We start from the raw sequence: 26909 nt of genomic DNA, 5'->3' as shown, positions 1-26909 counted from the left end.
ACTGGATTTCGGTATTTAAATGGTTTGGTTTATTTTATCACACTATAATACTTTTTTGCTCTGTCCTTCCCTTTTCTCTTTTTTATTTTATTTTTTATAAAATTTCTGAGGAGAACTATAAATACCTCCAATCTCTAACCATCTCCTGTAGAATATCTCTAATCTCTAGCCATATCCTGTCTCTGACCACCTCCTGTAGAATATCTCCAGTTTCTAGCCATCTTCTGTCACTGACCTTCTACTGTAGAACATCTTCAATTCCTGGCCATCTCCTGTCTCTGACCCTCACCTGTAGAACAACTCCAATCTTCGACAATATCTTGTAGATTATGTTCAATCTCCAGCCATCTTCTGTCTCTGACCATCTACTGTAGAACAGCTTCAATCTCTGGCCATCTCCTGTCTCCGACCCTCACCTGTAGAATACCTCCAATCTTCGACAATATCCTGTAGATTATCTTCAATCTCTGGCCATCTTCTGTAGAATATCTCCAATCTCTGACCATCTCCTGTAGAATATCTCTAATCTCCAGCCATCTCCTATCTCTAATTATCTCTTGTAGAATACCTCCAATCTACCCATCTCCCGTCTCTGACCATCTCTTGTAGAATATCTCTAGTTTCTAGCCATTTTCTGTCTCTGACCATCTACAGTAGAACATCTTCAATCTCTGGCCATCTCCTGTCTCTGACCCTCACCTGTAGAATAACTCCAATCTTCGACAATATCTTGTAGATTATGTTCAATCTCCAGCCATCTTCTATCTCTGACCATCTACTGTAGAACATCTTCAATCTCTGGCCATCTCCTGTCTCTGACCCTCACCTGTAGAATACCTCCAATTTTCGACAATATCCTGTAGATTATCTTCAATCTCTGGCCATCTTCTGTAGAATATCTCCAATCTTTGACCATCTCCTGTAGAATATCTACAATCTCTGACCATCTCCTGTAGAATATCTCTAATCTCCAGCCATCTCCTGTCTCTGATTATCTCTTGTAGAATACCTCCAATCTACCCGTCTCTGACCATCCACTGTAGAATATTTCCAGTTTCTAGCCATCTTCTGTCTCTGACCATCTACTGTAGAACATCTTCAATCTCTGGCCATCTCTTGTCTCTGACCCTAACCTGTAGAATACTTCCAATCTTCGACAATATCCTGTAGATTATCTTCAATCTCTGGCGATCCTCTGTCTCCGGCCATCTATCGTGGAATATCTCCAGTCTCTCACATCTCCTGTAAAAAATCTCCAATCTCTGGCCATCTCCTGTCTCGAATGCTGTCTTGTAGAATATTTCCAATCTCTGACCACATGGGCATCCGCTGAAATTTTTTCAGGGGGGGGGCGCGCTTCGGCAGCAGCGATACACAGACGCATTTTACCCTTTCTTCGACCGCTAGCGGGGGTTAAAAGCGCCACCCCCCACGTTAAAATGTAAAAACACTCCACTGTGCCCCCTGCATCTTTCAATATCTCTTTGTCACTACTGTGCACCCCCTCTCCACAACTGCACCTCTGGACCCCTTTACATTACACAGCACCTCACAGCTCCGGACCCCTTTACATTACACAGCACTCCACAGCTCTGGACCCCTTCACATTACACAGCACCCTGCACCTCTGGCCCCCTTTACATTACACAGCACCCTGCATCACTGGCCCCCTTTACATTACACAGCACCCTGCATCACTGGACCCCTTTACATTACAGCACCCTGCACCACTAGACCCCTTTACATTAAACAGCACCCCACAGCTCTGGACCCCTTTACATTACACAACAACCTGCACCACTGGACCCCTTTACATTACATAGCACCCTGCACCACTGGACCCCTTTACATTACACAGCACCCCACAGCTCTGGACCCCTTTACATTACTCAGCACCGTGCATCACTGGACCCCTTTACATAACACAGCACCCCACAGCTCTGGACCCCTTTACATTACACCGCACCCTGCATCACTGGCCCCCTTTACATTACACAGCACCCTGCATCACTGACCCTCTTTACATTACACAGCACCCCTTTACCGAAATACTACACTATATTGACAGTATATTTATTTCAGGTCTAAAAGAGGAACCTTTTGGAATGAGGGACAAATGGTTTTGATTCCAGAAGAGGGACAGGCACTCTAAATAAGGAACAACTAGAAACTATGCCGTAGGCGACAACTCTGTGTTGTGTTTGCTCTGCGTTTCCAGACTTGCTAAAAACACATCAGAAAATAGTCTAGTGTTACCTGTGGCAACAGACGTTGGAACAAACAAAGCACAGGCCTGGTAAATTATATAAAACGGCGCTCCCCTCCCTCTGTCCTCTGGCGCTCGTATCGTATGTCACGGAGCTGGATCTGTGTGCAAGGTACCGCCCCCCCTAGTTTGGCTTGTGTAAAAGCCAGAACACTAGAAGACTATCAGACGAGCCGAACTAGGGGGCAAGACCTTGCACACAAACCCAGCTTCATGACATACGATAAGAGAGCTGGAGGACAGAAGGAGGGGAGCGCTGCAGTCACTCCTTAAAGCGGCCCCAGGGCCAGTTCGGCCCTGCTCCTGGCTCTCCCTGGCGATTCCAGGGGGGGGGAAATGACCCCCTTGCCCTATGGAGTGGACGCCCATGTCTGACCATCTCCTGTAGAATCTCTCCAATCTCTGACCATCCTCTGGAGAATATCTCTGGTTTCTAGCCATCTTCTGTCTCTGACCATCTACTGTAGAACATCTTCAATCCCTGGCCATCTCCTGTCTCTGACCCTTGCCTTTAGAATACCTCCAATCTTCGACAATATTCTATAGATTATCTTCAATCTCTGGCTATCTTCTATCTCTGACCATCTACTGTGGAATATCTCCCGTCTCTCACATCTCTTGTAGAAAATCACCAATCTCTGGCCATCTCCTGTCTCTGATCTTTACTGTAGAATATTTCCAATCTTTGACCATCTCCCGTAGAATATCTCCAATCTCTGACCATCTCCTGTAGAATATGTCCTGTCTATGACCATCTTATGTGCCTGACCATTTGCATGGCTGCTGCCTCTTGACAGCTTTCTGTATCAATGTACTGTATTCAATGAATATTATGTGCACCCCCTGAAGCCCCCTACATAAAACTAAGTTGATCATTACTGTTCTAACTCTTCTTTACTTATCTAAAGCTATAAAAAGGGTTTGCTTTACATACACTTTAAAGCCCTGTACACACGATCGGTTTGTCTGATGAAAACAGACCGATGGACCGTTTTCATCGGACAAACCGATCGTGTGTGGGCCCCATCGGTTTGTTTTCCATCAGTGAAAAAAAAATAGAACATGTTTTAAAATGTTCCTATGGATAAAAAAACAATAGAAAAAAGCGATCGTCTGTGTGGAAGTCCATCGGTCAAAAATCCACGCATGCTCAGAATCATTAGTAGAAAGAAATGTTTGGACAGCCGCACTCTGGAAAAACCTTCTTGGTTGCCTTTTATTGATAAAAGTTTTCAAACACCACACATCACAGCAAAGACAGGGGCATACAGCTGACGTTTCGCACTACACTCAGTGCTTACTCATAGCTCAGAATCATGTCGACGCATGCTCAGAAGCATTGAACTTCATTTTTCTCAGCACGTCGTAGTGTTTTACGTCCCCGCTTGGACACGATCGGATTTTTGACCGATAGTATGTAGGCAAGACTGATGAAAGTCAGCTTCATCGGATATCCGTCGAAAAAATACATCAGATAAGATTCCTTTAGATATCCGATCGTGTGTACAGGGCTTTAGAGTAACTGAACTGCAGCAGAAGTCTTGCCTGCGTTCTTTGAAGATATTTGATTTTAAAGCCCAAACCTTTATTTTAGTTTTGGATAGAATAGGGTTAATACTTAAAATAGATTAAAAATTGATTAAAAATTGATTACAATTGATTAAGACGTATTTGTGTTATTGTTATGGAAACCACCATAGATTATTATGGCTGACAGTCTCAGAAGGTGTCACTTACCGTGTGGAGTTCTCCAAAGCTCTGGAAAAGCTGGAATAATCATCAGTGGAATGTTGAAGAGAGTAAAACCAAACAGCGGCCTCTTGGACGAGCGGATTCATCTCCTCTCCTCCTAAGGAGTTCTGAAGAGCCTGATAGAAGGACATCTTGCTGTCTCCTCTTCCTTGACTTTCTTCAAATCTCTGATGGAACAGAAGACATTTTCTACATAGCTGAAAATATGACCTAGAGACCTTTTAATAAGAGGACAAAGCTAATTCTTTAGAAATTGTGCTATCAGTGTGGCTCACAAAGCTGGCCCAGTTTGTCTAGGTCAGGGGTGCCCAACCTTTTGAAGCACGAGGGCCACTGAGGCCTAGTACACACGAGAGGATTTATCCGCAGATACGGTCCACCGGACCGTTTCCGCGGATAAATCCTCTCGAGGATTTGCGAGGATTTTGATCCGATGGAGTGTACTCACCATCGGATCGAAATCCGCGCCGAAATCCCATCGCGATGACGTGTCACGCCGTCGCCGCGATGATGACGCGGCGACGTGCGCGACGCTGTCATATAAGGAATTCCACGCATGCGCTGGAGCCGGTCTGCGGATCAATTCCAGCGGATGGATCCTCTCGTGTGTACGGGGCCTTAAGCAACTTGGTAACCAGTCGCGGGCCACAATGAGCGGAGCGGGCGGATGAAGGGTTACGACTACTCTATAGGCCCTCCGATCCACCCAGATGGAAGGGGACAAATTCCCTTCTGTTTTTTGGATTGGAGGTAGGCGGGGTAAACGGACATCTGTCCGAGGTGAATTGAGGGTCCCATTTGGTTGGGCTGATTGCGTGAAAAGAGCCTACGACTGCTTTCACACTGTGCTATGTTTTACCCACTGTGTCTATCCTGCGGGTTAGCTGAACTTTGCCATAGACTCCGCCTGTGGCATAAGCTAGCGCTGGGCTTTGCTCCGCAACCTGCGATCTGGGCTTGCCAACCCGCCATTCCAGATCAGGAGGTCGTGGGCCACATTAGAGGTCTCCGCGGGCCACATGTGGCCCCCAGGCCACTGGTTGGCTACCCCTGGTCTAGGTCCTGGGGTGCAGTGAATTTTTCATAGCTTCCATAGTTAAATGGACTGTCCCTATTTTAGAACCAAATCTCTCTGTCCCTTTTTTCCCCTTAGTTGTTCTTTTTTGTCTGCTGTGTAGACCTCTATAAAAAAATACTTGTACTAAATCTGTTATCCAACCTGTCCCCTGTTGCCTCTAAGACCGAGATATGAGCAATCAAAGACCATTGACCGTTCAGTTCTTGGTCTTCAGTGAGCAGAGCGATGGTGACTGTCGGAAACCGTCTCTCTGCTCTGCCTCTCCAGCACTCACTGGAGCGCTAAGCTGTGCAGGGGTGGGAGCATCTGGCTCAGGCTGTCAGCAGTGCACTGAGAGGCTGAGCCAGCTGCTGGTCCAGGCATCTGGGTGGATCCCGACATTAATGTCCGGATCACACCAGAACCCGGACCAACTGACATCAGCCAACAGTGGACTTTAGCCGCTAGTCACAGGAGTGCTGAACTAGGTGCACTCTTGTGACCCAAGGGAGAAAACAAAGGCCCAAAGAAGCCTTGGCCCTACTTCTCCTTTAATGTACATAGATTGTTTAGATTTCACATGTTGGTAGAGTAAGGCCTTGTACACATGGACGGACTGTCCGATGAAAACGGTCCACCGGACCGTTTTCATCGGACATGTCCGCTGCCGGATTTTGGTCTGATGGTTGTACACACCATCAAACCAAAATCCCTGCGGACAGGATACGCGGTGACGTGGCCGCGCCGTCGCCGCGACGATGACGCGGCGACCCTGGAAGGTCAATGCTTCCACGCATGCGTCGAATCACTTCGACGCATGCGAGGGCTTTCGGCCGAGCGGACATGTCCGGTGAGTCTGTACAGACGACCGAACATGGCCCATGGACAGGCTTCCAGCGGACATGTTTCTTAGCATGCTAACAAACATTTGCCGCTGGAAACCTGTCCGATCCGCCGGAAAATTGTCCGGTCGGACGTGCAGACGACCAAACATGTCCGCTGAAACTGGTCTGCGGACCAGTTTCAGCAGACATGTTCGGTCGTGTGTACGGGGCCTAACTCTTCCTTTAGAATAACTCTTTATAATTTCAGGTAGATAATGGATTCCAAGCTAGACTTTACTTGGTAGAGTCATGCCGCGTACACACGACAGCAAATGTTCAATGTGAGCTTTTGGTTGGATATTCCGTCCGTGTGTACGTCGGAATTTACGACAACAAATGTTTGAGAGCCGGTTCTCTATTTTTCCAACGGCAAAAGTTCTTGTCGGAAATTCCGATCGTGTGTATGCAATTCCGAATCACAAAAATCCTACGCATGCTCGGAATCATTGACCTTCATTTTTTTCGGCTCGTTGTAGTGTTGTATGTCACCGCGTTCTTGAGGATCGGAATTTCTGAGCAACATTTGTGTGACCGTGTGTATGCAAGACAAGTTTGAGCCAACAGTCCGTCGAAAAAAAAAAAACCACGGTTTTGTTGTCGGAATGTCCGATCGTGTGTACGCGGCATAACTCTTCCACCATAATAACTTTACTTTTCATTGTAGGTAAATAATGGTTTCAAAGCAGAAGAAATACGCTATGATTGAGTTCTTGAAGAAGGAATGCAGGCTGTCCACATCCACAGAAGACTACAGAGGGCTGGATTCAGATACATTGGCGTATCTCAACTCGGCGTAACGTATCTCCGATACGTTTCGCCGCTCTAACTTTGGGCGCGAGTTCTTTATTCACAAAGAACTTGCGCCCTTAGTTACGGCGGCGTAACGTATGTGTTGCGGCGTAAGGCCGCGTAATTCAAATGTGGAAGGGGGGGCGTGTTTTATGTTAATGTGTGATGACCTGACGTGATTGACGTTTTTTACGAACGGCGCATGCGCCGTCCGTGTACATATCCCAGTGTGCATTGCTCTAAATGACGTCGCAAGGATGTCATTGGTTTCGACGTGAACGTAAATTACGTCCATCCGTATTCGCGAACGACTTACGCAAACAACGTAAAATTTCAAAACTCGGCGCGGGAACGACGGCCATACTTAACATTAGCTACGCCTCATATAGCAGGGGTAACTATATCCCGGTGGAAGTGCCACCTAGCGGCGTAAATCCTCATTTGCATATTCCTCGCGTAAAAATACGGAAGCGCCACCTACACTTAGGCCTAGTACACACGAGAGGATCGATCCGCGGAAACGGTCCGGGGGACCGTTTCCACGGATAAATCCTCTGGCGGATTTTGATCTCATGGTTGTACTAACCATGAGATCAAAATCCCCGCGGAATTCCCTCCGTGGTGACGTGTCGCGCCGTCGCCGCGATGATGTGCGCGACGTTGTCATATAAGGAATTCCAGGCATGCGTCGAATCATTACGACACATGCGAGGGATGGAATCGGACGGATTGATCCGCTGAGTCTGTACAGACCAGCGGATCAATCCGCTGGACTGGATTCCAGCGGATAGATTTCTTAGCATGCTAAGAAATCTTGATCCGCTCGAAATCCATCCCCGGGGGAAAAAATCTGCGGAAAAATATCCGCTGGATCGTACACACCAGGGGATCTATCCGCTGAAAACGGTCCGCGGATAAATTTCAGCGGATCGATCCTCTCGTGCGTACGGGGCCTTACACCTGGCGGATCTGAGGCCTAGTACACACGAGAGGATTTATCCGCGGATACGGTCCACCGAGAGGATTTCCACGGATTTGGATCCGATGGAGTGTACTCACCATCGGATAGAAATCCGCGCCGAAATCCCCTCGCGATGACGTGTCGCGCCGTCGCCGCGATGATGACGCGGCGACGTGGGCGACGCTGTCATAAAAGGAATTCCACGCATGCGTCGAATCATTACGACGCATGCGGGGGATCCCTTCGGACGGATCGATCCGGTGAGTCTGTACAGACCACCGGATCGATCCATGGGAGCCAATTCAAGCGGATAGATTTGTAGACCTGTCTACAAATTTTTATCTGCTGGAATTGGGAAATTTCCGCGGATAAATATCCGCAGGAATGTACACACCATAGAATCTATCCGCTGAAACCGATCCGCTGAGATTTTTCAGCGGATGGATTCTATCGTGTGTACGGGGCCTCAGGGATATCTATGCGTAACTGATTCTCTGAATCAGTCGCATAGATACGACCGTCGGAACTCAGAGATACGACGGCGTATCAGGAGATACGCCGTCGTATCTCTTTCTGAATCCGGCCCAGAATGTTTATGGAGATGACACCAATGACATAAGCAATGTCCACAGATGGATGAAGAAGTTTAGAAAAGGGGAAACCAGAAATGAAGACAAACCACCCAATGGGAGACCATCAGTGTCGAACATCCTGAAACCCTACTTCATCAAAAACCCAATGACGGCCTGTTGCTTCTGCTTGGAATCCAATGCTTACCTGCAATGAAAAGAAGAAGAAGAGTTACTACAGTATAGAGGAAGAGGTACTCTACCAACATGTAACATTTGAACAACCTACGTAAGCTAATAAAAAGTTATGTCCACTTTTGCATTATTTTTGGTACAGTCCTTGTATACTGTATAATGTAATTTATGATACAGTAAGTTAATGTCATGATATAGCTTCTACTCTTAGACCGGTCCCTCTCCACTGCATGTACGATTACCCAATTTGCCATGTGCAGGAAGTGGTTGGAGACAGAACGGGGCTACCGCAAAGAGGAAATAGTACTGTGTTGACAGAACTGAATCCCATCACTTCTATAAAGTTAAAAAAAAAGTCAAACTTTAAAGCCCAACATCACTTTTCCAGTAAAAACGGAAGTAATCGGACAGCATAGTAAATCATGGCTGTACATATACTACAGTACCTGGATTGTCTTATTCATCTTAAGGCTCCATTCACACCTAGGCGTTTTAACGGCTGAAGCCTGACGCTATTGCAGCCTAAAATACGCTGGAGGGGTGATTTAACATGGTTCTCTATGGAGATGGTTCACATCTCCATGCCGAACGCCGAAACGCCGTACGCCTGAAGCTCAAAACAAGTCCCTGACCCTTTTTTTCAGGCGACTTCGGCGTTCGGCATAGCCGACAATGTGTAAATCGCCCCTCCAGCGAAAACAAGGTTAAAAAACGACGCATTTTGTCGCGGCAAATCGCGGTACAAAACGCTGCAATTTGTCGCGGCAAATCGCGGTACAAAACGACGCGCTAAGGTGTGAATGCAGTCTTAAGGACAAGTTAAGTATTTATGTAAAAACAACCACCTCTGTGGTCTCCGACAGCTGCTCACGGACCAGCAAAACAATATATATTCCACGCCGCCCCGCCTCCTCCTTGTCCGTCCGTGATGAGGAGGAGGCGGAGCTTTGTTACAGTAGATGGTGCAGGCAGCGTGGATGGCGCGGACTTCCTATACACACACAACGCCGCTGTGAATCAGAGGGGACAATGTACTGTGTGATATCGATTTCCTTCCCTCCTCATCAATACTGAGATAAGGTACATGGGCACAGTGAGGTTGCTTATGGGCACAGCAAGGTTGCTTATGGGCAGAGTGAGGTTGCTTATGGGCAGAGTGAGGTTGCTTATGGGCAGAGTGAGCCTGAAAATGGGCACAGTGAGGCGAGAAATGGGCACAGTGAGGCGGCAAATGGGCACAGTGAGGCGGCAAATGGGCACAGTGAGGCGGAAAATGGGCATTGTTGACCCTCTTTTCCACTTACAGTAGCTGCTGCATTCTCACCCTAGGCTTATACTCGAGTCAATATGTTTTCCCATTTTTTTGTGGTAAAATTAGGTGCCTTGGCTTATATTCGGGTCAACTTATACTCGAGTATATACGGTAGTGTGTATATATACAGCGGTAAAATAAGTATTGAACACAACCCCAGTTTTCTAGGTAAATATATTTCTAAAGGGGCTATTGACATGACATTTTTACCACATGTCGGTAACAACCCATGCAATCCATAAATACAAAGAAACCAAAACAAATAAGTTCAGAAATCAAGTTATGTGTAAAAAATTGGGTTGGCACAGGAAGAAAGTATTGAACATTTAAAGAAAGGGAGGTGCAAAAGGCATGAAAAGCCAAGACAACAGCTGAAATCTATCAGTAATTAGAAAGCAGTCCTGCCCCTTGTCAGTGCAAATTAATATCAGCTGGTTCAGTCTCAACCTATAAAAAGGTGTCTCATTACCAAGGTGTCACACAAGAAACATCTCATGATGGGTGAAAGAAAAGAGCTTTCTCAAGACCTTTGCAACCTTATTGTTGCAAAACATACTGATGACATTGGTTATAGAAGGATTTCTAAACTTCTGAATGTTCCAGTGAGCACTGTTGGAGCCATAATCCAAAAGTGGAAAGAACATACCGGCCACGACCAGGTGCTCCTCGCAAGATTTCTGACAGAGGAGTGAAAATAATTATCAGATGAGTTGTCCAAGAGCCAAGGACCACTTGTGGAGAACTTAAGAAACACCTGGAATTAGCAGGTACAATTGTTTCAATGAAAACAATAAGTAATGCACACAACCGCCGTGGCCTGTATGCACGCTCACCAAACAAGACTCTATTGTTGAAGAAAAAGCATGTTGAAGCTCATTTAAAGTTTGCTGCACAACATTTAGACAAGCTTGTGAAATACGGGGAGAATATAGTCTGGTCAGATGAGACCAACATTGAACTTTTTGGATGCCATAATACACACCATGTTTGGAGGTCAAATGGCACATCACCCCAAAAATTTTGCTCTGACGACTGCCCATCGTACAACAAGCGTTTAATCAGTACAGTACGTGTCCACTAAAAATCTATAGACGAACGCCACGCATGATCAGAAACACGAAAATAAACCAGAAGGACACAGGGGTAACACGTATTTGACATAATTTCAGATACGTAGCTACGCACACCGGAAGGTTTTTCCAGAATCGTACGACAAAAAACTTACTTTTCGTAGAACACAGTTTGCACTGTTGTATTCGATATTAGTTTTATGCAACAAAATGCGAACGATACGTCATACGATAATCGGATCATGTGTACGAGGCATTAGTGACAATGGTCATCATCAGGGATACATTCTCCATAGTGACAATGGTCATCATCAGGGATACATTCTCCATAGTGACAATGGTCATCATCAGGGATACAGTAGGTGTTTGTGATATTGTGTTTTTAGCACGACAGCATCGCGCTGATTCTCGGCGACATGGTGCCGAGATCTCGCACTCACTGGAATAGTGACAGCACATTCCAACGTGCGCGTCATAGAAGCGACGGGAGATCCGACTTGGATTCCCGCCAATTCTACACGTGTGCGGCGTTTGTTATGAATCCTGAGGGGGAAGTCCCCGCCGGATTTTAAATAAAAATTTGGCATGGGTTCCCCCCTCAGGAGCATACCGGGCCCTTAGGTCTGTTATGGGTTGTAAGGAGAGCCCCCCTACGCCGAAAAAACGGCGTAGGGGGTCCCCCTACAATCCATATCAGACCCGTATCCAAAGCACGCTACCCGGCCGGCCAGGAAAGGAGTGGGGACGAGCGAGCGCCCCCCCCCTCCTGAGCCGTACCAGGCTGCATGCCCTCAACATGGGGGGGTTGGGTGCTCTGGGGCAGGGGGGCGCACTGCGGGGCCCCCCCACCCCAGAGCACCCTGTCCCCATGTTGATGAGGACAGGGCCCCTTCCCGACAACCCTGGCCGTTGGTTGTCGGGGTATGCGGGCGGGAGGCTTATCGGAATCTGGGAGCCCCCTTTAATAAGGGGGCCCCCAGATACCGGCCCCCCACCCTAAGTGAATGGATATGGGGTACATCGTACTCCTACCCATTCACCTGGAGGAAAAATGTTAAAGTCAATAAACACAACACAAGAGTTTTTAAAATAATTTATTAGTCTGCTCCGGAGGCCGCCCCCTGTCTTCTTTAGCTCTGTTTACCAGGGGGGGCTTCTTCTTTGACATCTTCGGGTGGGGGCCGCTCTTCGCCGCCGTCCGGTTCTCTTCCACGGCCGGGGGGGGGGTCGCTTTTATAAAAGCGCCCACTCCTCGGCGGGTTTCCTCCGACGTCTTCGGCGGGGGGTGGTGTGCTTCTTCTTCCGCTATCCGGGGGGGTCTTCTTCGGCTATCCGGGGGGTCTTCTTCACTCTCCGGGGGTCTTCTGCTATGTTCGCCGCTCTCCGCTGTTGACTCGGCGCACCCCGGTTCTTCCTCCAGCTGTCTGGTGCCTTCTCCTTCAGCGCTGAACGTCTATCTTCTTCTTCCGTGCTGTGACGTATTCTTCTTCTTCCGGGCTGTGACGTCATCTTCTTCTCTTCTCCCGATGTTGACACGTCGCCTCTTCTCGCTGAAATGACGGGTGCGCGGCTTGCATCGGACCTATATAGGCCTCACAGTCCCATCATGCTCCGGTACCTACCCACGTGGGTAGGTATCACATGGGTAGGTACAGAGCATGATGGGACTGTGAGGCCTATATAGGTCCGATGCAAGCCGCGCACCCGTCATTTCAGCGAGAAGAGGCGACGTGTCAACATCGGGAGAAGAGAAGAAGATGACGTCACAGCCCGGAAGAAGAAGAATACGTCACAGCACGGAAGAAGAAGATAGACGTTCAGCGCTGAAGGAGAAGGCACCGGACAGCTGGAGGAAGAACCGGGGTGCGCCGAGTCAACAGCGGAGAGCGGCGAACATAGCAGAAGACCCCCGGAGAGTGAAGAAGACCCCCCGGATAGCCGAAGAAGACCCCCCCGGATAGCGGAAGAAGAAGCACACCACCCCCCGCCAAAGACGTCGGAGGAAACCCGCCGAGGAGTGGGCGCTTTTATAAAAGCGACCCTCCCCGGCGGTGGAAGAGAACCGGACGGCGGCGAAGAGCGGCCCCCACCCGAAGACGTCAAAGAAGAAGCCCCCCCTGGTAAACAGAGCTAAAGAAGACAAGGGGCGGCCTCCGGAGCAGACTAATAAATTATTTTAAAAACTCTTGTGTTGTGTTTATTGACTTTAACATTTTTCCTCCAGGTGAATGGGTAGGGGTACGATGTACCCCATATCCATTCACTTAGGGTGGGGGGCCGGTATCTGGGGGCCCCCTTATTAAAGGGGGCTCCCAGATTCCGATAAGCCTCCCGCCCGCATACCCCGACAACCAACGACCAGGGTTGTCGAGAAGGGGCCCTGTCCTCATCAACATGGGGACAGGGTGCTCTGGGGTGGGGGGGCCCCGCAGTGCGCCCCCCTGCCCCAGAGCACCCAACCCCCCCATGTTGAGGGCATGCAGCCTGGTACGACTCAGGAGGGGGGGGGGCGCTCGCTCATCCCCACTCCTTTCCTGGCCGGCCGGGTAGCGTGCTTTGGATACGGGTCTGGTATGGATTGTATGGGGGCCCCCTACGCCGTTTTTTCGGCGTAGGGGGGCTCTCCTTACAACCCATAACAGACCTAAGGGCCCGGTATGCTCCTGAGGGGGGAACTCATGCCAATTTTTTATTTAAAATCCGGCGGGGACTTCCCCCTCAGGATTCATAACAAACGCCGCACACGTGTAGAATTGGCGGGAATCCAAGTCGGATCTCCCGTCGTTTCTATGACGGCTCTGTCTCCATCGCGGCAAGCCAGCTCAGCGCTGGCTCCCGCGATGGGGCTCGTAGGTGCTCAATCTCGCCGAGAAAGGGAGCGAGATTGACACAATATCGCGTGCACCTACTGTACATGCTCCATAGTGACAATGGTCATAATCAGGCCTTGTACACACGATCAGACATGTCCGATGAAAACGGTCCGGGGACCGTTTTCGTCGGACATGTCTGCTAGCAGATTTTGGTCTGATGGTTGTACACACCATCAAACCAAAATCCCCGCGGACAGAATACGCGAATAAGCGAACATGTCCGATGAGTCGTACTGACCATCGGACATGTCCGACGGACAGGCTTCCAGCGAACATGTTTCTTAGCATGCTAAGAAACATTTGTCCGCTGGAAACCTGTCCGCTAGGCCGGAAAATTGTCCGGTTGGGCCTACACACGACCGAACATGTCAGCGGAAACTGGTCTGTGGACCAGTTTCAGCAGACATGTTCGGTCATGTGTACGAGGCCTCAGGGATACATTCTTCATAGTGACAATGGTCATCATCAGGGATACATGCTCCATAGTGACAATGGTCATCATCAGGGATACATCCTTCATAGTGACAATGGTCTTAATCAGGGATACATGCTCCATAGTGACAATTGTCATTATCAGGGATACATTCTTCATAGTGACAATGGTCATCATCAGGGATACGTGCTTCATATTTCCTTGTTCACAAAAAAAAACGAATCTCTTTGAGAACAATGTGATATAATAGGATTTTTTTAACAGCTTACCTGTAAAATCCTTTTCTTGGAGTACATCACGGGGCACATAGAAGCATAGTAATTACTATGTGGGTTATAGAGTCTACCTTCAGGTGATGGACACTGGCACGCCCTTAAGGCAGGAAGTTCCCTCCCCTATATAACCCCTCCCATACCGGGAGTACCTCAGTTTTGTAGCAAAGCAATAAGTGTCCCAATATCCCCATCAAGAGGGGCGGGAGCTCTGTGTCCCGTGATGTACTCCAAGAAAAGGATTTTACAGGTAAGCTGTTATAAAAATCCTATTTTCTTTATCGTACATCACGGGACACAGAGAAGCATAGTAATTACTATGTGGGATGTCCTAAAGCAATGCCAAATGAGGAGAGGGAGACACCAAAGTCCGCCGGGCACCATCAGACGTGAGGAATCAAATTGCAGCCTGCAGCACACTGCGCCCAAAGGCGCCTTCCTCACTCTTTCGTATATCCAATTGGTAAAATTTAGTGAAAGTGTGGACTGACGAGCAGGTCGCGGCCTTACAGACCTGAGCCATGGAGGCATGATGATGCACTGCCCAGGAAGTGCCAACCGCTCTTGTGGAGTGCGCTTTAACCTTAAGCGGAGGAACCTTTCCTTTCAAGCTTTAGGCTTGAGTAATGACCTGTCAAATCTATTTAGAAATAGTGGACTTCTACGCTGCCTGTCCGCTTCTGGGACCATCCGGCAGAATGAATAAAATGTCAGATTTCCGAATCTGAGCAGTAGCTTTCTTTAAGATAGATTTTTACTGCTCTCAGTACATCCAGAGTATGCAACGATCTTTCTGTTGCAGAACTAGGTTCTGGAAAAAAAGAAGGGAGAACCAGATCCTGGTTCAGATGGAAGTTTGAAACTACCTTGGGGAGGAAGGCCGGATGAGGCCGCAGGACCACTCTGTCCTTATAAAGAATTTAGGTATGGCTCTTTACATGAAAGGGCCGCCAACTCCGATACCCTCCTAGCAGAGGCTATGGCTACCAAGAACACCACCTTCCTGGTCAAGAGGACCAAGGGAATGTGAGCCAGAGGCTCAAAGGGTTGCTTCTGTAGGGTAGAGAGAACCAGATTCAGGTCCCACGGGCACAAGGGGGTTTTAATTGGAGGATTAATACGAATCACCCCCTGTAAAAAGGTCTTAACCAGAGAATGTGTAGCCAGTGGCCTTTGAAAAAATATTGATAAGGCCGAGACCTGGCCCTTGATGGCACTCAAGGCTAATCTCATGTCTGCCCCTAACTGCAGAAAATCCAGTATTCTGCCAATGAGATACCTGCGAGGATGCCACCCTTTGGCTTCGCACCAGGCCACATATGCCTTCCAAACTCTGTAATAAATAAGCCTAGAAGCTGGATTTCTGGCATTAATTAGTGTAGACATTACAGAATTAGAGAGACCCCTCCTCTTTAGGATAGGGGTTTCAACAGCCAGACCGTTAAATTTAGAGTCCGTAAGGAAGGGTGGAATATTGGCCCCTGTGAGAGCAGGTCTGGACGGAGCGGAAGAATCCATGGATGTCCTATTGACATCCTTACAATCTCTGCGTACCAAGCCCTTCTGGGCCAAGCTGGAGCGGCCAGATTTACTGTTTTTCTTTCCGACCTTATCCTGCGAAGGAGGCAGGGTAACAATTGCAGTGGAGGAAATGCATAGATCAGGGAGAACCGATCCCACTGAAACACCAGCGTATCTGTTCCGCAAGCGAGCGGATCCCTCGTTCGGGACAGAAAATTGTCCACCTTCGCGTTGAACCTTGATGCAAAGAGATCCACATCTGGTGTTCCCCACCTCTGACAAATGCCCCGGAAGATGTCTGGGTGAAGAGCCCACTCTCCTGGGAGCAACTGCTGGCGACTTAGGAAGTCTGCCTGCCAATTGTCTATTCCCGGAATGAAAATCGCTGATATGCATGGGACATGCACACTATGCACCTTAAGAAAATGCCACTGTCAATTTATGCACAAAAATACTCTCTGTGTCCACCATCAGCGAGGATGGGTGAGGTAGACTGAGCTTTATGGACTAGGTGCAAGTCACCTGATCTGCTCTGTCCTGCAATTTCAGGCTCATAGAGAGCAGCTGAAACCAATTCTCTCGAGGCCGCGCGTGTCCCGGAGCGCCGGGGCGCATAAAAGTAGGCTCGCGCACGTGCGCCTATGATGATAATTGCACGCGCGTGACGCTGACGCGCCCGTGCACGAGGTTGCTGTCAGCCGAAGCCAACATGTGAGGACCAAAAACAAACACTTTTGTAGCCAAAGTTTTGGAGGAACCTTCTCCAGGAACCAACTACCAGCAGGTGGAGGCAAAATGACGCACTCAGGCAGGTACTCATTATAGATAAACCTCACAATCACTGCTACACCAGGAAAATGAAAGGAGAGAGAGGCACAGACAGGCAAACTTTAGGCAAACTAGCATAATGGCTCAAAAGAAGGAAACTTTCAGAACCAAGTTCTGAAAGACCCTTCACTTAACCTTATCCAACGCTGCAGGACTCTGCAACATATAGGCAGTCCAATATTCGCCCATCATGGAGAGCTGAGTCTGCAAACCTTCAGGGACCGGGGTCCATGGACAGGAACACCACACCCCTGGACCCTTATAGCACCCTGTCAGTAAGCTTTTGGTATTGGGAAATTGACCAAAGCACTGAAACCCAGGATCCAGCCCTCAAAAGAGGAGCATTACAGGCCAAACCTCAACCGGGGCCCGGGTACCGTCCACTTTGGCTAAGAAGCACTTTGGACGGATCCAGTTTCTATGGAGGCTTTTTAAATCCAGCATGGATCCCTCCAGTGGAGCTCCTCAGAGCACATGTTCACTTGTGACCAACACCTTAGACACTGGCGAAAAAACTGAGGTACTCCCAGTATGGGAGGGGTTATATAGGAGAAGGAACTTTCTGCCTTAAGGGCGTGCCAGTGTCCATCACCTGAAGGTAGACTCTATAACCCACATAGTAATTACTTTGCTTCTCTGTGTCCTGTGATGTACGATAAAGAAAACAGGTCTCACAATGTTTGACTCACACAGATGTACCAATGAACACTTCCTCAGTAAGTACTGAAATCCACCCACACAGTGAGATCTTAGAACATTATGAAATGTGCATCAGCACAGAAGTATTAAAAGTTCAAATATAAAGGGAAATTGCTCAATGGATCGAGGTAAATATGTCATAATCCAGATATAAATCCAGATATAAACCTATGGTACCATCCAATCTTTATGTAGTCCACAAAAGTCTGCACTGCAGTTGCAAAACTGGGCTTCTTACATATCAAGGTCTCATGTGTGTCATCCACTCATCACAGAATCAGATATAATCCATCAAGTAAAGCTGGCCATACACTAGTGGAATTTAATTTTAAAATATTCGTTTTCGGGACATTCATTCACTTTTCTAATGGTTAGTAGGGTCAAATTGATGTTAATTTTCTACCATAGTGAGGAGAAAATTAGATGGAACTGGATGAAAAAAAGATTCTCAACCGAACAAATTTCCAACTGTGAATGTGGTTTTCATTCTGCAGATATTGTACATATTGTAATGGAATATTTTAATAGATGTAGCACCCTGATGTTTAGGCAGGGTTGCTAGTAAATTTACCTGCCGGGTATAGTTCCCTTGGCCAATTGATAGGAAATCAATTGATTCTACCCCAATTCTGGAACTGCTGCACTTCTCTCTTCTGTCACTAGATGGCCGGGTATCTGGTGGCATTAGATAAGACAAGTGCATTGCAAGGACAGATTAGGAATAGATAGGGTATCTCAGCCAATGGGCAGGGATCGCTGGCTGTGATTGGAAGCTCCCACTGCTGTGTCCAAGCCAATGAGGAGACAGAGACCCAGGAGAGCTTCTGCTCTCATGCACATCACTGGATTGGGGTCAGGTGAGGATAAGGGAAGGGGGGCTGAGGGGGAGCTGCATACTGAAGGTTTTTTTACCTTCATGCAAATGCATGAAGGTAAAAAAAAAAACTAATGCCGCATACACACGACCGTGAAAAAAAATGCTCTAGCAAAGCGCGGTGACGTACAACACGTACGACGGCACTATAAAGGGGAAGTTCCATGCGGATGACGCCACCCTTTGGGCTGCTTTTGCTGATTTCATGTTAGTAAAAGACGATTCGCGCTTTTCAGTCTGTTACAGCGTGATGAATGTGCTTACTCCATTACGAACGCTAATTTTACCAGAACGCGCCGAAATTCGAAAATTTTACGTTGTTTGCGTAAGTCGTCCGTGAATAGGGATTTACGTCATTTACGTCCACGTCGAAACCAATAGGACCGTGCGGCGTACTTTGCCGCAATGCACACTGGGATATATAGGCGGACGGCGCATGCGTCGTTCGTAAAATACGTCAATCACGTAAGGTCACCCCCCTTACCATAAAACACGCCCCCTCAGCTAAATTTGAATTAGGCGCCATTACGCCCGCCCGATTTACGCTACGCGGCCGTAACTTAGCAGGCAAGTACTTTGTGAATAAAGTACTTGCCTTGCAAACTTACGGCGGCGTAGTGTAAATGCCATGCGCTACGCCGCCACAACTATGCGCCCGCCATCCTGAATCCAGCTATCTGTTTCCAAAGATTACAATTTGTCCCAAAACATTTCTTGGGCAGATCAATGTTTGGAATATTCAGTTGTGCCTTTCCTGTTGTCTGGTGTTTTCTGGGTCACAGAACAATGTTGGGTTTCACAGTGAAAAGTGTTTGACTTTTAAAAAGAATCTTAATAGCAGCTCCATTGTGTAGATTAGAATGTCGGACAGAATGGAATTTTACTGAAATAAATGTTAAAACTGCCTGATACCAAAGTTCTCTCCTTGCTCATCAACCTTTCTCTATTGTGTGCCATGTTGATGTTGGCCGTGTTGGGCCTTGGAATAAAGCATTTAAATTAGGCGCGTTCCCGCGCCGAACGTACGGCGCATGCGCCGTCCCTAAAATTTCCCGACGTGCATTGCGCTAAATGATGTCTCAAGGACGTCATTGGTTTTGACGTGAACGTAAATGTCGTCCAGCCCCATTCACGGACGACTTACGCAAACAACGTAAATTTTTAAATTTTGGCGCGGGAACGACGGCCATACTTAACATTGGTTGCCCCTCATATAGCAGGGGCAACTTTACGCGTCGCAAATCTAACGTAAACGTAGTAACTTCACTGCGTCGACCACGCGTACGTCCAGGAATTTGCGTATTTTGCTAATTTGCATACACGACGGGGAAAACGACGGAGGCGACACCTAGCGGCAAAAAAAAAATTGCATTTAAGATCCGACAGCGTAAGAGCCTTACGCCTGTCGGATCTAATGGATATCTATGCGTAACTGATTCTAAGAATCAGTCGCATAGATACGACGGCCCAGATTAGGACTTACGACGGCGCACATTGCGTTGCGCCGTCGTAAGCCCTTTCAGAATCTGGGCCTTTGTTTTTTCGACATGCTGAAAAACAACGTTTTTTTTTCATGCTGAAAAATGATCGTGTGTACGCGGCATAAGGCCCTACAACCTGACTTGTTCATGTGAACTTGAATTGTAGTAACTTTACAAGTCTGCATGAATACATTCCTGACATGTCACAATATACAGCAAGAGAATCGTATTTCACAACAGGTATCTTTAGGTAGACCTGGAGACGATTTCATGATTGCGTCATCTATGAGCTGGCATCTCAGTCTAGGAGGAGTGATGAGCTAAGCTTCAGGTCAAACCCAGTATGGCCCGAACCTGCAGGAAGCTTTAAAATAATACCAGGCCCAATCAGCTGCCAGGATTCTGCACCCTGCAACTTCATATAAGAACAGGGCAGGGGTGCTGGCTAATGTCTTAACTACTTGCTGACCAGCCGCCACAGTTCTACGTCGCCTCGCGAAGCGACCACTAGCGGCCCGCAGCCCGTTCGTCCCTGATCCCGATGCGCGTGCCCGGTGGGTGCGATCACCGCCGGGCACCCGCGATCGCTCGTTACAGAGCGAAAACCGGGAGCTGTGTGTGTAAACACACAGCTCCCGATCCTGTCAGGGGGAGAAATGCCTGACCGTCTGTTCATACAATGTATGAACAGCGATCAGTCATTTCCCCTAGTGAGTCCACCCCCCACCTACAGTTAGAACACACCCAGGGAACATACTTAACCCCTTCCCTGCCAGTGGCATTTTTATAGTAATCAATGCATTTTTATAGCACTGATCGCTATAAAAATGCCAATGGTCCCAAAAATGTGTCAAAAGTGTCTGAAGTGTCCGCCATAATGTCGCAGTACCGGAAAAAAAACGCTGATCGCCGCCATTGCTAGTAAAAAAAAAATATGAATAAAAATGCCATAAAACTACCCCCTATTTTGTAGACGCTATAACTTTTGCGCAAACCAATCAACAATTTTTTTTTTACGAAAAATATGTAGAAGAATTCCTTATCGGTCTAAACTGAGGAAAAAAAAGTTTTTTTATATATTTTTGGGGGATATTTATTATGGCAAAAAGTAAAAAAAATATTCATTTTTTTCAAAATTGACGCTCTATTTTTGTTTATAGCGCAAAAACTAAAAACCGCAGAGGTGATCAAATACCACCAAAAGAAAGCTCTATTTGTGGGAAAAAAAGGACGCCAATTTTGTTTGGGAGCCAGGTCGCACGACCGCGCAATTGTCAGTTAAATCGATGCAGTGCCGAATCGCAAAAAGTGCTCTGGTCTTTGACCAGCAATATGGTCCGGGGCTTAAGTGGTTAATTCAAGTTTGGCCATGTGGTTATATTTGGTCAATGACGTCAGCAGCATCCCAGCCCCTTTGATACGTGTAGCTGCAGGGCAGGGAATTCCTTGTTGGGAGCTCACTGGGCCAGTGACTTGCTATCATGCAAGTTCAGGCCAAATTGAGTGTAGCACTACCCCGGGAGGAGCTGCTTGATTGTTTTGGGCGGCATGTTACTTCTATTTTCTCGCCGTCTAGGGTATCAGATGAGAGTTGAGAAAACGTTCAATGTCCACACTTTAGACTTCCTTTTCTTTGCTTTATTTGCCAAACTTGGTAAAAGAATAAAATAAGTAGTTGAAGAGGTGGAAAGGGTAAGGCCTCGTACACACAACTGTTTTCCTCGACAGAATCCATCAAGAAACTTGCTGGCAGAGCTTTTTTGCCAAGGAAAACGGTCGCGTGTATGTTTTTCATCGAGAAAACTGGCGTGGAACTCGATGAGAAAAAAAGAGAACAAGTTCTCTTTCCTGACGCATTCATGGCAGCACACACTGGGGTTGTGACTCCGCCCCCACAACCTGACAGGATTGGTTAGCTATAAATCCGAAGAGGAGACACCCGGCATCATTCTCTTTTTTTATCCTCACCTGACAAGGACGTGGACGTATAAGCTTGCCTCCTACCGCCATCGCCCCAGCAGGTTCAGCCTCTCCTGTTTGGAAGTCCCCCCTGTACAGTCTCTAATAGAGCTCTATGGGGGGATCCCCGCTCTGGTGGTCTCAGGGGCTAAATCCCGGCAGTATCCTGGCAGTTACAAGCTCTAAATGAGCTTAGAACACAGGCAGTGGGTCACCTTCTATCCAGGTATTTCTATCATGTCAGCTAATACACCTGTATGCTTCCCTTTGTGTGGTATTGTTTTTTTCTCATGTTTACCTTGTTCCAGCAGGGTGTGCTGGACTGTGTAGTCCCATGCTCCCCCCCCCACTCCTCCGCGTCCCCCCGTCAGCTCTGCGCATGCGCGCAGCGTTCTGATGACGCTGGCAGCTTCCCTCGCCCTCATCCAAAATGGCGACGGGACGCGCGCGGCGCTACTGCGCATGCGCGATGACGTCATCAGCGCCGCGACGGCGGCGCCAAATTTAAAAAGTGATTTTTGCTATTTTTCTTTCCTAAGGCTGCTGCTCTGCCGTTTTTTCCGGGAATTTCTTCTCCCAGGTACCCAGCTCTTCTCCCCTTCCAGGCTTACCTTATTTTATCCCTTTTTCCTTTTTTTAACTACTCTTTTGCTTTCCTCCAGCTTCTATCTGCTGCTGTCTCTGCTCACTCCATGGAACCCACTGCCCTAGCAGACCACTTCCAACAAACAAGGTATGGAGGCCATCAGTAGCGGTAAGTACTGAAGAGACAAAAGAGAGCCGGCCACTGAACACTGCTTTTTGTTGCAGTCCCATCAGGCCCAGAGACGCAAGCCCACGACGCAGGGAAAGATCCAGGCATGCATCAAGCAGGAGGTCCCACAAGAGTCGGTCAAGATCATCCTCCCGTTACCACCGATCAAGACATAGCCGATCACGCCACAGCCGCTCCCGTCGCAGCCGGTCCCACCGCAGACGGTCTCCCTCAGCGCACCGTGAACATTACCATGCCCGTCCTGCAGCAAACGCTTGCTGGGTATGCGGTGCTACTGCAATGCCAGGGAAACTAGCCTGTCACTCCTGCTTCAATGAAGCAACAAAGGAAAGGGAGACGGATGCTGGAGTCGCTTCTGATCGCACAAGAGAACCTGCGCAGGAAGCAACCTGGTCCATGGCCCCTCTGGCCTGCGATGAGCCCGCCCCGGGCACCTCTTCAGCCTTCAGTCCGTATGCCCAGCTGGCAGGAACCTTTCCCGATCAGGAGGAGCATGACATGATGTCAGGCTTTGATTTTAGCCTGGTCGAACCCTTTGCACGCTCGGTTAAGGAGGCCATAGGCTGGGAAGAGCCTGTGGCGGAACCACTGAAGGTTGGGAAATACTTCCCAGAATTAAGGAGGGACCCCGAGCTGTTCCCCTTCATTGAGGAATTGGAGGACCTCATCAAGGACGAGTGGGAAAAACCAGATAAGCGGCCTGGTATGTCCAATAAACTCGCTAAGTTGTACCCTCTGAAGGAGTCTAAAATTTCTTCCCTCATCAACGCTCCCATCGTGGATTCATCCCTAATGCGGCTCGCCAGGCATGTCACGGTCTCGCGGTCTCGTTCCGAGATGTTCTCGAATGCAAGATCGACTTGGAGCTGAAGAAAGCTTACTCGTCGGCAGGGGGAGCTTGCAGACCAGCTATTACCACGGCGGCTGTTGCCAGAGCCATTTCCACATGGGCAGCCCAGGCTGAGAAGGCCCTCCTAGAAGGTACGGACCAGGGGGAGGTGATATCCTCTTTACAGGAGATCAGACTGGCAGGCGACTTTGTGGCAGGAGCTTCAGTAGACGCCATTCGCTCCTCGGCTAGATCCATGCTAGCCTCTGTGATGGCCCGCAGAGCCTTATGGCTGAAGCCTTGGGTCACTGACACAGCATCTAAGTCCAATTGGTGCAAGATACCGTACGATGGAACAAACTTGTTCGGCGCTAAGTTGGACTCAGCGATCTCCAAGGTCACTGGAGGAAAGTCGGGGCTTATTCCCTCGGACAGGAGGCCCAAGCCTCAGAAGGGTCCCACCTTCAGGCGTAACCTTCCTGACAGGTACAGAAAAGCCAGAACTTATCGCCCCGGCAAGGACTTTAGGAGAGATTGGAGAGACTGGAGATCTACTCGCCCTCCCTTTGCAAGGGCTCAGAAGGCCAAGGCCATTACTGCGGGGGACCAACCAAAGTCCTTTTGAAGTTTTGCCTGCCCACCCAGCTCAGGTGGGCGCCAGGCTCAGGGCTTTCGCACAAGTTTGGTCAGAGCACATAAAGGACCCATGGACTCTTTCCACGATCGATCAGGGTCACAAGTGGAACTTTATGGGGGCATTACCCCACACCGTCTTCCAACCCACCAAGATTCCGTCTTCTCTGGACAAGAGGAAGCTTCTCTTGCAATATGTTTCAGAGCTTATTCTGAAGGGAGCAGTCGTAGAAGTTCCTTCGCACCAAAGAGGCAGGGGATTCTATTCCCCTCTATTTTTGGTCCGAAAGAAGTCAGGGGACCTTCGGCCCGTTCTGGACCTCAAGCGACTCAACAGGAGAATTCAGATAGAAGCTTTCAAGATGGAAAGTCTCCAGTCTATTCTTCTGGCAGTGAATCTAGGAGATTGGATGCTGTCAGTGGATCTTTCCGACGCCTACCTTCACGTACCAATTCATCCTGCTTTCCAGAAGTTTTTACGCTTTTCCATCAGCCAACATCACTTCCAATTCCGATGCTTACCGTTCGGCATCTCTTCGGCACCCAGGACGTTCACAAAAGTCCTCCTACCTCTCATAGCACTCCTCAGGGAGAGGGGGCTCCGGGTGCATCACTATCTGGACGATATCCTGCTTTTAGCAGCGAGCCAGGAGACTCTGCTCCTCCAACGGGAGATCCTGATCTCTACCCTTCAGAGTTTCGGCTGGCTGATCAATTGAATGAATGAATGAATGAAAAACTTATAAAGCGCGGCGCATGCGAACTGAATCGCTTCTGGGCGCTAATCAATTGGCGGAAGAGCAGCCTGCAACCTTCACAAGTGATGATATTCCTGGGAGCAGAGTTGGATACCGAACAGAACAGGGTACAGCTGCCCCTAGAGAAGGTGGAACCTCTAGTTCGGAAGGTACGGAATCTACTGTCCTCTCAATTTGCGTCAGCCAGAGCCTGCCTCAGCGTGCTGGGCTCAATGTCGTCGACTATTCCCATGATACAGTGGTCCCAATGGAACATGAGAGCCTTCCAGAACACCTTTCTAAGTCAGTGGGACGGAGTTTCAATGCACCAACACATCAGGATCCCCAGCCAAGTGAAGCTCGCTCTTTTGTGGTGGACATATCCTCCCAACCTCAGGAGATCCAGACCTATAGCTCCTCCGAGTCCGGAGATCGTGACATCGGATGCCAGCGAGAAGGGCTGGGGGGCTCACTTCCGGGACCAGACAGCCCAGGGACCATGGCACTGCCCCGCCAAGGGCACAGTTTCGAACATACTAGAGCTCCGAGCTGCGTTTCAGGCACTCTTAGCCTTCATGCCTCTGCTGCAGGGGAAGACCGTTCTAATCCGGATGGACAACAGGGTAGCGGTAGCTTATGTCCAGGGACAGGGCGGTACTCGAAGCCACACTCTACTAGAGGAGGTTCACCCCATAATGGAATGGGCACAGGCTCACCTATTAGACCTGAGAGCAGTTTACGTTCCAGCGGCACAGAACACGTTAGCCGACTTCCTGAGCAGGGAACTTCGTTCAAACAACGAATGGTCTGTGAACCTCCGGGAATTCTCCATTCTGACGGAGACATGGGGGACCCCAGAGATCGACCTGGCAGCAACACCGGCAAATGCCAAATGCGCAAGGTTTCTTTCCAGAGTACCCTTTCCGACAGCAGAAGGGACAGATTGCCTTCTTCATCCATGGAACTTCAAACTGGGGTACATCTTTCCCCCAACTCCCTTGATAGCAAGGTTTCTATCTCGGCTCCGCAGGTCATCAGCCACAGTGATCGCAATAATACCATTCTGGCCAAGGAGACCGTGGTTCACGACTCTCCTGCAGCTCAATACCCGGCCTCCAATCCATCTACCGGTCTCAGCAGACCTCCTTCACCAAGGTCAGCTCCTCCATCCGGCTCCAGACAGACTCCACTTGACAGCCTGGAGGTTGAGAGGGCTAGACTTAGGGAGCAGCGATGTTCCCAGGCAGTTATAGCAACCTTAATGCAGGCCAGGAAGGTCACCACGAACACTGTCTACACCAGAGTCTGGGAAAGATTCGCCCACTTGGCGCAACTCAGAGGTTGGAATCACGCCTCTCCGGATCCTTACCAGGTCCTGGAATTCCTGCAAACGGGAATTGACAAAGGCCTGAGCTCAAGCACCCTAAAGGTACAGATCTCCGCTCTGTCTGCCAAAACGGGCACTAGATGGGCCCTGCACCCTTTAATAGTTCAGTTCATGAAGGCATGTATTAAAATCAGACCGCCCAGGAGACCATCCTTTCCGGCTTGGGATCTCTCAGTGGTTCTGGAGGGGCTGTCCAATCCACCCTTCTTCCCACTCAACTCAATCTCCTTATGGGACCTGACCCTAAAATTGTCCTTCCTCATTGCCATTGCTTCGGCTAGGAGAGTGTCGGAGTTACAAGCTCTCATGTCAAAGGAACCATACTTAGTTTTCCTGCCAGACAGGGTGGTACTGAGACCTTCGGATCGCTTCCTCCCCAAGGTTACTTCGGCCTTCCATTACGGCCAGGATATCGTCTTGCCATGCCTCTCTAACGAAGATGGTGAACCGCATGCCTTGGACATTAAGTCTGCGATTTCCAACTACCTGTCGGCCACTATCCACCTTCGGTCAACAGACTCCCTCCTGATTATACCTCACGGAGCCCGACGAGGCCAGGCAGCCACCTCTCGGACCATCGCCTCTTGGCTAGTTAAGGCTATCGAGAAAGCATATTCCACTCAACAGCTGGAGATCCCAGAGGGCATCAAAGCGCATTCAACCAGGGCAGTGGCTACCTCTTGGGCAGCATATTGTGGAGTATCTTCGGAGACCATCTGCAGAGCAGCAACCTGGTCTTCCAGGCATACCTTT

The 26909-nt window shown here is 48.7% G+C and overlaps 1 protein-coding gene across 1 annotated transcript in view; it reads right to left on the bottom strand.

Moving 5' to 3' along the window:
• TG (thyroglobulin) overlaps positions 1 to 26909 on the bottom strand; it is a 426102-nt gene that overhangs the window by 40461 nt on the left and 358732 nt on the right. The window contains exon 44 of the mRNA XM_040354673.1: positions 4004 to 4185. Within this exon, the coding sequence (XP_040210607.1) occupies positions 4004 to 4185 (182 nt within the window). The remainder of the gene's footprint in view (positions 1 to 4003; positions 4186 to 26909) is intronic.

Source organism: Rana temporaria, chromosome 5 (assembly GCF_905171775.1).
Source record: "Rana temporaria chromosome 5, aRanTem1.1, whole genome shotgun sequence".
Lineage (NCBI taxonomy): Eukaryota > Metazoa > Chordata > Amphibia > Anura > Ranidae > Rana > Rana temporaria.
The sequence above is the reverse complement of the archived record's forward strand: the minus strand, read 5'-3'. Positions and strand labels throughout refer to the sequence as shown.